General features: G+C 39.6%; 1 protein-coding gene and 1 long non-coding RNA gene across 5 annotated transcripts in view; one reads left to right on the plus strand and one right to left on the minus strand.

Annotated features, from left to right (window-relative positions):
• SPATA6L (spermatogenesis associated 6 like) overlaps nt 1-669 on the minus strand; it is a 53,843-nt gene extending 53,174 nt beyond the window's left edge. For all 4 annotated transcript variants that reach the window (XM_076008668.1, XM_076008667.1, XM_076008671.1 and 1 more), the window contains exons 1-2: nt 535-669; nt 301-349 (exon numbers count right to left, since the gene is read on the minus strand). In XM_076008668.1, the coding sequence (XP_075864783.1) occupies nt 301-339 (39 nt within the window). In that variant the 5' untranslated portion in view covers nt 340-349; nt 535-669. The remainder of the gene's footprint in view (nt 1-300; nt 350-534) is intronic.
• Nucleotides 670-812: 143 nt separating this feature from the next.
• On the plus strand, nt 813-10,251 carry LOC105856250 (uncharacterized). The gene is made up of 3 exons (XR_001147047.3): nt 813-932; nt 1,616-1,726; nt 9,187-10,251. It is a non-coding gene; the product is annotated as an uncharacterized LOC105856250 (long non-coding RNA).
• The last annotated feature ends 1,479 nt before the right edge of the window (nt 10,252-11,730 follow it).

Here is an 11,730-nt window from a genome sequence, read left to right on the forward strand (position 1 = left end):
TTCAGAAGTCTTCATCCTGGAAAAGAAAGTCCTATTTGCTGGATTGTTTTAAAAGGACGGAAAAGTTAAGGATAACGTTAAGAAACAAGTTAGCTTAGGAAAACAAAAAACAAAAGGTAGAACTGGTTGAGCGGAATTAAAGGTTAGGAAGTCCGGGACGACCGACGTAGAAAATCTTAGGGACAAAAGTACGATTTGTCTCAAAAGAGAACGATGTGTGTGTTGAAAGTCGGGGAAGGGTGGCGAAAATCACCCAAGAGTGCGACTTTGGGTTAAGGAGCGGGTTCGTGGATCTCTTACCGCCCGGATCTGCAGCTCCACCACCACCTCCAAAGGCATCGTTCGTTCCCTGCGTGGGCGAAAGGACTGGGATGAAAAGATCCTTTTGTGCCCGGCTTTGGACCAGTTTTTCTTAGTTTAATTCAATCCCTAGGGCAAACGTTCCCAGAAGCTTCCCCAGCCCCTCACCCCCTTGTTCCCCCATCCGTCCCCCTGGCCCAGCCCTGGTCCCTCCCACCGGGACAGGTCTCTCACAACAAGAGCTGCAGTGTAGGCTTCCAGAAGGCGGAAGCGTCGTCGCGTTGCCATGGACGCTCAAACGCGCCGCCTTCCACGCTGGAACGCGAGCGCGGCCACGGCGCAGGCGCGCCCTGTGTGCTCCGCCTGGAACGCGGGGCCCAAGCCGGGAGACCCCCGCCGGCTGCTGGGCGTGGTAGCTGGGTCCCGAGTTGCTAAGAGTCTTAGTTTTCTTTCCATCAGATCTCTTTATCTCCAATCACTATGTTAAAATGTTTACAGTTTCCATCCTAAAAGTGCAATGACGTCAGAACTCCGCTGTAACTTAAGTACCACGCATTTTTAGTAGCTACACGTCTCCCAAGCCCTGGAATTTCTGTAACAATTCTAATTCAATGTAGTGGCCTGTCCCTAAGGTACTTTCTTGCTTATTAAATATGCCCTCGTGTTTGGTTTTGGAAAACATGGGCAACCGTCAGTAACAAGAAATTAAACGTGTGTTAATTAGAAATATTAGTACAAGGATGATTCTTAAACAGGTTTAAAAGTTACATATCCCGTGTTAGCAACAATAGAAACATAAGTAATTTTCTCTCCTCATGGCATTGCCCCGGCCTTTTCTGGGCTTTAGTTAATCTAAGGCAAGCGTTGAATTACCTTATCTCCCAATGGGGAGTTACCCTGCTTGCCAAAGCCAGGGTTAACACTGTAAAAACCATCAGGGTGATGAGCAGAGCGAGAGTTCCCAGCCAATGGTGGGAATTGCATTTTTTCCATTTACCATATTTGATAGACAAAAAAGAAAGAAAGGTGCAGGGAGTGGCTGCTTCTAGTAATCCAAGAAATCTGGGAGGGCCAGTGCTGTGCCCCCCCCCCCAAAAAAGAAATCTTAAATTGTCTTCAGTCATTTATTACTAATGTTTTGCACTGGAGATTTATGCAATTGGAAATAGTGCAGAAAGATGGCTGGAGACAAGATCAGGTATTGATTTTGGTAATTGGAGTTCCTTTCCCTGGAAGGCAGAAAACTCAGTATGTTGTAGAAGGGTATATTGTATCCTTATCCACTTCCTATTGCTCTGTCTCTCTGCATACCAAGAGATAGACAAATGGGCACCTGGCTTCCTATAGTGTCTAGATCACTGACTTGTCATCTCACAACTCACTGGCACTCAAAACGATGTGGGTGGACCTGTGATGATCCTTATAGGTAAGTCACAGCGCCAATGCTGTCAAGGAAAGTGACAACCAAAGCAGGTTAATAAGTAGCCAAAGACGTAATGGAAGGGAGGAATGAATCTTTATGAGCATCTGCAAGGTGCTAGGTACATAGCATATGCTAATTAATTTCATCCCCAGGATAACTCTTTGAGGGAGATATTATCCCTATTTTACAGGTGCAGAATCTGAAGCCAGACAGCCTTTTGCCAAAGGCCATGCAAATAATAAGGGGAGCAGCCACATCTGAATACAGCGACTCCCTCCCTATCACATCACTGGGCCTGCAAGGCAGACATCCTGTTGGTCCTTAGAGACACAATGTTCCATCCAGTGCTCCTCTTAGTCTTAACTTTTAATATAACTGGACTCTCCCTGCTTGACTTCTAGTGTACAGCCCTCTTCAAGTTTCCCTCCAACTTTCTGGCCATTCTTTCTCTGTCATTATTTATACCCCTCAATCTGCTAAGCAATGTTTCTAGTCTTTTCCTTTCCTCACTCTACATACCCTTTACCTACAGGGCCATCCAGTGTAGGTATTGATTAACACACATACACAGATTTACACATCCCACCCAGGCCTCTCTTCTGCTCCCCCAATAAGGTAAAATCTTGCTCTTTTAAATATATATATCTCCTCTTTGTAGCAGCTGCCACAATAGCAGCTTTACATTTGATCCTGTGATTGATGATTACTATCTGTAAACTCTGCATGGCTAAGTGTTTGTATCCTAAATACCTAGTATAGCAGATATCAGTAAATATCAGATAGCAGTAAATAGATATTAAATGCAAAGATGGTCAAGCCAGTCTGTAGGGGTTAATGTACATGGGTAAGGGGAGGTACTACCAAGAGGAGGTCCTACTACATCAGGACAAACTAAATATGCAGAATGAGAAAGAACCAGGCGCAACTACTTCTGCTAGTCTGCCATGGGGATATTAAATTAAATGAGTTGATAGGGAATAGTCACACTTTGTCAATTTCCCCCACCATGGTCACCTCAGGCTCCCAGCTGCCATGGAGATATGGAAGTTGCTACATAACAATATCTCTCACCCATCTTGCTGAGTAATTAATCACTGAGGCTGCCAGCTCTGCAGGAGGCCAAGCAAAGATGTTTGAGGATTAGACTGTCTCCACTTCAAGATAATGGATTGGGGGAGAAGGGGGGTGGATGATGGGAGGTTGCTTGGTGGGTACAATGTGTGCTGCTACAGTGATGGATGTCAGGAAGGCTTTGCTTTCACCATAATGAAATATATCAATGTAGCAAAATGCACTTGTACTCCATGAATATATATGAAAAATATTTTTTAAAGAGAGAATGACTACCAAAGAAAAGGAGAAAGAATGGCTTTATTACCTGGGTAGGTACTATTGATGGCAGCAAATAGATTCAAAGAACAGCCTCTATTTCCAGAGTGTTTCTGCAGTGCAGTTTGGTCAGCAGTGACATCAGCATTGCAGAAATGACACATCAGCACGATCTGTTCACCTCCTGGCCCCAGACAAGAAAATGAAACATGCCCCAAAAGGGAATTTTCCAAAGAATAAATTCGCAAAAAACAAGAATATGACAGTCAGATAATTATGGCTGATATCTTACTTTTAACTAAAAAGAATTTAACTATTATAAGACACAAAAACTATTATTAGAGCTGGGCATGGTGGCACACCTGTAGTCCCTGCTATCTCAGAGGGTGAGATGAGAGAGTATTTTGAGCTCAAGAGTTACCAGCCTGGCTTTTGTAGCGTGACCCTGCCTAAAAAAATACAATATCATAAACATTTCTTTACAAATAATAGAAGAAGTATTCATATGAAGAAAAGAAACTAAAAAAAAAAAGGGCACATTATAATGGGGGGTATGAAGCAACACACATTGTTGGTGGGCATGTAAATACATATAATGTATTAGTTTTCTATGGCTAATATAATAAATTACCACAAAATTAAGGGCTTAAAACAAGAAAAATTTATTACCTGACAGTTTTGTGGCTCAGAAATCCAACACAGAGCTCACTGGGCTAAAATCAAGGTGCCAGCAGGACTGCATTCTTTGCCTTTTCCATTTCCTTGCTTTTCCAGAGGCTGCCTGTGCTCCTTGGCTCAAAATCCCTTCTTTCCTCTTCAAAACCAGCAACATAGTGCCAAGAATTTTTCATACTCCATCTCTCCAGTTCTCTCTGCCACTCATAGAGACCTTTGTGATTACATTGGGACCACCCAGGTAATCCAGGATAATTTCCTTATTTTAAGATCAGCCAATTAACAACAGTAATTCCATTTGCAACTCTAGTTTCCCCTTTACTATGTAAAGTAACATATTTACAGGTTCCAGGCATTAGGATGTGGACATCTTTGGGGGCCATTATTTTGCCTACCATATATAATTTCTCTGGAAAGCAATTTGATAATGTCTATCAAAATTTTTCATTTGGCTCAGAAATTTCACTGTTAGGAATTTTATCCCATGGGTATACTTTCACAAAAACACATTATGCACCATTATTTGTAGTTAAAAAAAAAAATACTAGCAGCCAACTAAATGTTCATTAGATACAGGTAGGCATGGTGGCTCACACCTGTAATCCCAGTACTTTGAGAGGCCAAGGTGAGAGGATTGCTTGAGGCCAGCAGTTCAACACCAGCCTGGGCAACATAGTGAGACCACCATCACTTCAAAAAAATTTTTAAAAAAATTATCTACGGCCATAGCACCCTGAATGTGCCCAGTCTCATCTGACCTCAGAAGCTAAGCAGGGTCAGGCCTGGTTAGTACTTGGAAGGGACTCCATCTCTTCCAAAAATAAAAAAATTATCCAGGCATGGTAGCATGTGCCTTTAGTTCTAGCTACTCAGGAGGCTGAGGCAGGAAGATTGCTTAAACCCAAAAGTTTGAGGTTACAGTGAGCTATGATCACACCACTGCATTCTAGGTTGGGTGACAGAGTAGGACCTCATCTCTTGAAAAAAAAGTTTAATAAATAGGGTCAGATTAAATCAATTATGGTTTAGCCACACAATGGAATAATATGAAGCATGAGAAAAGAATGAAGCAGAGTCATAAGTCCTAATAGTAAATAATTTCTAAAATATAGAACTAAGGGGAAAAAAGCATGGTGCAAAAAAATGTGTAAGTATGCTGTCATTTGGGAGAGAAGGAGAATATTATATGTACGTATATATACTTAGAATATTCCTGAAAGGATACAGTAGAAACTGCTAATAATGGATGCCTCTGGGGAGGAAACTGGGAGAGGAGGGAGAAAGGAATCTTATTTTTCATTGAATATCCTTAGGTACCTTTAAAAAATATTTTTTCCAAGTACTTGCATTATCTAGTTCAAAAAGGAAAACAAATTAAAACAAGTAGAAAACATAAAACAATAGAAAGGATAAATCTGAGAAATAGGAAGGAGCAGGAACTGGCTTCTTCAGTTTGGGGGACTATATCCTATATACTGCACATCATAAAAATATCCATGCAAGTGTTTCTGCCACTTCTACTTCCACTGTGTTTCTTATCCTGTGATCTCTGGCTATCTTGGGGGTCTGAAACTCCCTGAAATGATAAGCAACCTTTCCTGCATGTGCATATGTGCATTTCTTATAATAGGAAGAAAGCCTGTAGCTTTCATCAGAGTTTGAAAGGGGAAAGGTCAGGCAAAATCAGGTTTTACAGCACTGTTTGATGCATGCTGAGCCCTTATCCTGCCATTAGTGCTCTGCCTAAAGCAGAAAAAAGAGCCACCTGGGTTATTTGACAAGGTGACAGGTAAGAAAAGAGGACCTTTTCTCTCCATCACATTCACACTCTCTTATTAGAGCCGGTTGACTCTGTAAGGGAAGCTGTATTCCATAATAAGTAATAAGAAGACCTTCAAAATCCTATTCTAGGCCACTTGTTTGTGTCTGGACTCAGTAGACTCATTTATTTGTTAAGCCCTATAATCTTTGAGCCAGTGAATTATTCATTAGCAAGTGTGAATAACACCAGCAGATTGAGTTTCCAAAGTGAGTTATTCATTAGCATTTGAAAGAAATGCTTGAAAAGGAAAACAAAAAACACCCAAGCATGAGAAACAATCTGAATTATTTCAGTAGTAATGCATTTAGAGATCACTGATTTTTTTTAAGTACAGACCCAGCCTCAAGACCCAAGAAATACTTGTCCTTTATATTTAGCCTTCTCCAAAGTCTTTCTCTAAAATGTTCTTTAATAGCTCAGTTTTCTCACACCCTGATATACCTTTCTGACTTTTGCTTTGAATGTATAAAAGAGCTCAATGAACTACACTGGGCTCTTTCTTTGGTTCTATAAAGCTGCATAAAGAAGAAGTTTATATATATATATTTTTTTTAAATGGTTAATGTTACAGTCACATTCTTTGGGGGAACTTTACATTAGAGGGATCAGGTTGTCACCATAGGAACTCACTGATCAATATTAGCATGACTATACATTACTATGGGTAACATCACATGTCTCTCTATGTGATTTATAGGAAGCACCAATGAAGCACTTTTGCCAAGAAAGTTGAAGTTGAATCTAATCAAGTCACTAGAACTGACTGTCCAATATGGTAGCCACCTATAGCTATGGCAATGAACTAAATTGAAATAAGCCTATATAATTTTATTTATTTTTGAGACAGGATCTTGCTCTGGCACCTAGGCTGGAGTGCAGAGGCACTATTATAGCTTACTATAGTCATGAACCCATGGGCTCAAGCAATCCTCCTACATCAGCCTCCCAAGTAGCTAGGGCTACAAGCGTGTGCCACCTAACCTGGCTAATTTTTTGTAGAGATGGGGGTCTCAATATGTTGCCCAGGCTGGCCTCAAACTTCTGGCCTCAAGCGATCCTTCCATCTTGGCCTCCCAAAGCACTGGGATTATAAGCATGAGCAACCTCACTCAGCCTAAAACTAAATAAATTTAAAATTCAGTTCCTTGCTTGCATTAGTCACATTTAAATTGCTCAAATGGCTACATGTGTCTAGTGGTTACTGTATTAGATAGTACAGATAGAATTATTTCTATCATCACAGAGAGTTCTAATGGGCAGCATCGTTCTAGAGGTAACTTCACTTAAAGGAAAGATGGAGGATTTTAAAATATACTAATGACACCACAAAGAAGCAGGCAGACATATCTAGAATGTGGGACATTCTATAGGGTAACTGATCAAGTTAGTCCACAAGTCAATGGCATTAAATAAAAAAGAAGAAGAAGAAGGGGTGAGGGATGCTTATCTAGATTTAAAGATACTTAAGAGACCTAACAACCAAATGTAATATGTGGACTTTGTTGGGACACTAATTCAAACAAACCAATTTAAATATAATATTTGAGAACATCAGAGAAATTTGATTATGGTTTGGGCATTAGATAATACCAACCAATTAATTTTGATAGGTATGATAATGCCCTTGTGTTTATGTAAGGCAAATACCAACATTATTATTTTTTTTTTTTTTTGAGACAGAGTCTCACTTTGTTGCCCAGGCTAGAGTGAGTGCCGTGGCGTCAGCCTGGCTCACAGCAACCTCAATCTCCGGGGCTCAGCGATCCTACTGCCTCAGCCTCCCGAGTAGCTGGGACTACAGGCATGCGCCACCATGCCCGGCTAATTTTTTGTATATATATTTTTAGTTGGTCAATTAATTTATTTCTATTTTTGGTAGAGACGGGGTCTCGCTCAGGCTGGTTTTGAACTCCTGACCTTGAGCAATCCGCCCGCCTCGGCCTCCCAAAGTGCTAGGATTACAGGCGTGAGCCACCACGCCCGGCCAAATACTAACATTATTTAGAGATGCACACTAAGCTATGTAGTGGTAAAATGACCTAAAGTCTAAGATTTTGCTCTGATTTTTTTTACTTGTTATTATTTTTTTTAGAGACAAGTTCTCACTCTCATTCAGTCTATAGCGCAGTGGCACCATCACAGCTCACTACAGCCTAGAATTCATAGGCTCAAGTGATCTTCCTGCCTCAGCCTCCCAAAGCATGGGAATTCCAGGCGTGAGCCACCATTCTCAGCCAGATTTTGCTTTTAAGTACTCCAGCAAATGAATAAAAGGAATAGACAAAGCAAATGTAGCAAAATCTTGATACTTATTGAATGTCAGTGATGGATATGTAATTCTATATTTTCGTTTGTTTAAAAATATTAATAACAATTAAAATTTTTAAAATGTATACTTAAATAAGAAAAAGCTATTATATCTTTATAGGGACCTCTTTCTGTCCTAAAATAGCTCAACAAGAGAATTCTCGGTGACATCACTATAAAATTCTCTTCAATAGATGTCTTATATACATTTTCTCTTAAAGAGAAAATATGGCGAATCTATTCACCACACTGCAGATCAAAATATTTTGATGTGTAATACCTTACAAGCAATTCAGAAGGAAATCCATTTAAAGGAAAAAAGTAGCACTGTATTATAAGAAAAGTGATCTCTGCATGAATATCCAAAACGGGAGCTGACAATTTGAGTATTTCTTTATGTATACACACTTCTCAAAAATTTTCCTGAAGTATCAGGAATATTTCCAAGGAAGGAATCAAATTGCAGTTGAACAGCTTTTAACAATCTTGAAGTCATTTGGGATCTGGATCCACACATGGGATCTATTTCCAAAACTTTATTAGGGTTCATGAGTCAGACTCATATGTTACTCTTTGGCTTATGCTTTGATTCACTGGCATCTGTAGGCTCAATACTTACATAATGTCACCACACGAGCAATCTGTATTCTCATGGAGTTTACCTTCTAGTGGGGGAAGACACATAATAACTAAGTGAACATAAATAACAGTATGATGAATAGTAGGAAGGAAATATCCAAGGTCGTCAGATAGAAGGTACAGTTAGGGAATAAGAACCTAATTTAGATTCAGTGGCCAGATTGGCCTCTCTAAGGGTTTAACATTTAATCTAAGATCTAAGAAGAGAAGCATGACCACTAGCAAGACTTTCAAAGAAGTAAAAGGAAAGATACTCAGGCAAAGGAAACAACAAATGCAAAGGGCCATGAGTCAGGAAAGCAATGGATAATGGTATGTTTGAGGAACTGAAAGGAGTCCAATGAACATACTAAGAGAGACATGGGGTTGGAGGGAGGTGAGATGGGGTGTTTAAGAGATGATACTCAAGAGTTAAGGTGACACTAGATTGGACAAGAACTTAAAACAGTTATGGCAGAGAATATGATTGCCTACCTTACAGCCATAAACTTTTTCTCCTTGCCAACAGAACCTGAGTTTTGTTTGGGTGGCAATGCACCCAGCTCCAGGGAACAAATCATAACTTATATAATCCTGTTCTGGCCAATAAGATATAAAGGGAAATCACTAGAAGCTTTTGAGATTTTTATTCTGATATGAGAGCCACAAGTGAATAAAGTGTTTTTCCTCCTCTTCTCCCTTTCTGCTTTAGCTGCTTTAGTTTGATGAGATGTCCAGGGCTGTGGCAGTCATCCTGCAACCATGATGTAACAAGTACAAAGATGAGAGTCAACATATTTAGGATGACGGAGAGGAGGAATGGAAAGAACCTGAGTCACTGATGACATCGGCAAACTGCTAAACCTATTCAGGGACCACCTATCTTCATCCTTTTTGTTCAATAGACAATAAATGGCCTATGGTTAGGTCTCTTTTAGCTGGGGTTTCAGTTGTTTGCACTAAAAGCATGCAATTGACACAGCAGGGATGTGACATATCTGATTTAAATATATTTTAAAAATTTCTCTGGCAACTGTATGAAGAGATTGTAAGGAGCAAGAATGGAACAGAAGCATGGAAGACTACTGCAGTAGTCCTGAGGAGGGATCATAGTGGCCTGGCCTAGGGAGGAAGCAGTAAAGCTGGACAGAAATAGATAGACTCAAGATGTATTGGAGGGCAAAAACCACAGGACTTGCTGTTTGTATAAGAGGTACAGGAGAGGGGGGAATTAAGGCTGACCTCTAGGTGTTGGACTTGGTGGTGGTGCCATTTATTGACATAGAGAAGGCAGGAAGAAAAGGTTTGGGGAACAGGATGGGATCACGTGTACTTTTTTGGATGTATTAAATTTAAGATTTCTATGAGCCATTCAAAAAGAGATGTCAAATCAGCAGGTAGACTTATGAGTTTGAAACACTGGGGTAAGGTTATGGCTTGGATTTCAATTTGGAAATTGCCGATACACAGATGTCATTTAATGCCACAGGAATAGACAAGATTTTCCCCACTTGCCAAAATCTGAGGAAATCTAAAATTAGAAGTCAGCTAGAAGGGAAGGAGACTGAGGAGAAGTAGTAAGGTAGGAAAACAACAACAACAACTGCAACGACAACACTTAGCATTTATTTATATAGCACTTACTTTATGCCAGACACTGTTAAAAGCACTTTGCGGCTTCATGGAAGCAAAAAGAAAAGTGTTTTCCCTTATTTCCCCCTTTGTTTTCTCCTGTGGCTTTCACCCATAAACTCAGAAGGTTTAGATGCAAAAGTGCTTCTCAACTTTTATTTATAATTACTTACTAATTATTATTTATAACATATTACTTATATAATATATAAATATACTTATTTATTTATACTTATACTTATTTATACTTATATTTATTTATATAATATAAATATTAAGTTATATATTCATTGGCAAATATTCAAACAGCACAATATAGGAAAGCTGAATGTGGAAAATAAAGATCCTCAGAAACTTTCCTCCCCAGCCTTACCCACCAGAGGTAATCATTAACAGTTTTTTGTATACCTTCCAGGAATGTTACACACACACACACACATAGAAGGACTAGTCCTCACATGAATAGGATCTATCTCTCTTTCCTTCTATGTATTACATATACATACATATATCTAATTCTTCAAGTTGCTTTTTATAACTCAATACATTTTGGAGATATTTCTATATCAGCATATTTAGATCTACTTCACTCTTTTTAGAGACCAATTAATATTCTATGTTATTAATATGCCATAACTTAAGTTCCTCTATTAATGGGCAATTGGATTTTTTTGTCTTACCACAAAAAATTCTGCCAAAACATCTTTGTAAATAAGTCTTTTGATACTGGTGCAAAAATAATTGTTGCATAATTTCCTGGTAGTGAAATTACTGAATCAAAGCACTTAAGCCTCTCATATTGTCAAATTACTCCTCCCAAAACGTTACACAAATTACATTCTTGCATCATTTCCTCACATCAAACTTCACAAGTTTGTCAATCTAATACAGGGAAAAAATGACGTCTTGTTTTTATTTGGCTGTCTTTAATTATGAGTAGGGTAGCAAAGCCTGATTGTTAAACGTGCAAATTTGCAAGTTAGACTCTCTGGGCTGTATCCTAGCTCTTAAAGTGTGTGACCTCGGGCGTGTTGGATCTATTTCCTCTTATCAAAAAAGGGGATAGTAAGAGCACAGATTTTTAGGATTAAACAAAAGTAGGAATACAGGAAGCCCCCCCTACACGTTCGCTATTAGGGTACTGATCTTAATTTCTTGAAGCCGTGCTCGCCCCAGTACTTTATCTTTGGTGTATTCCTCCAAGTTTTGCATAATTTTCTTATTGTTTATAATTGGAAATGAGAGGAAAATGAGCTCCACTTTTCAAGATCCTCCCACCCCTGTCTCAACCCCGCCTTAGAACTACTGGTGTGTATGTCAATGCACAGGAATGAGTTGCAGTTTTATTTTTTAATTTTTTTACTCTTAGGCTCCTCAGACTAGAGTTGCAGTTTTAAAACAACATGCAAAGTGGACACTTGGTTCGTGCACCTCGCGGCGGCCAGGACCCACAGTTTACAGCGTAGGGAACACTAGATAGCAAATATCTACCACTACTTAACAAGTATTTCACCACCCGCCGCGCCATCTGATGCAAGTACCCAGCGCTGAAAGGCTTCAGAGAACGGAGTTTTAAACAAGACAACAGCTCCAAACCCACCCCCTACACTGAGGCCGCAGGACG

Source organism: Microcebus murinus, chromosome 12, assembly GCF_040939455.1.
Source record: "Microcebus murinus isolate Inina chromosome 12, M.murinus_Inina_mat1.0, whole genome shotgun sequence".
NCBI lineage: Eukaryota > Metazoa > Chordata > Mammalia > Primates > Cheirogaleidae > Microcebus > Microcebus murinus.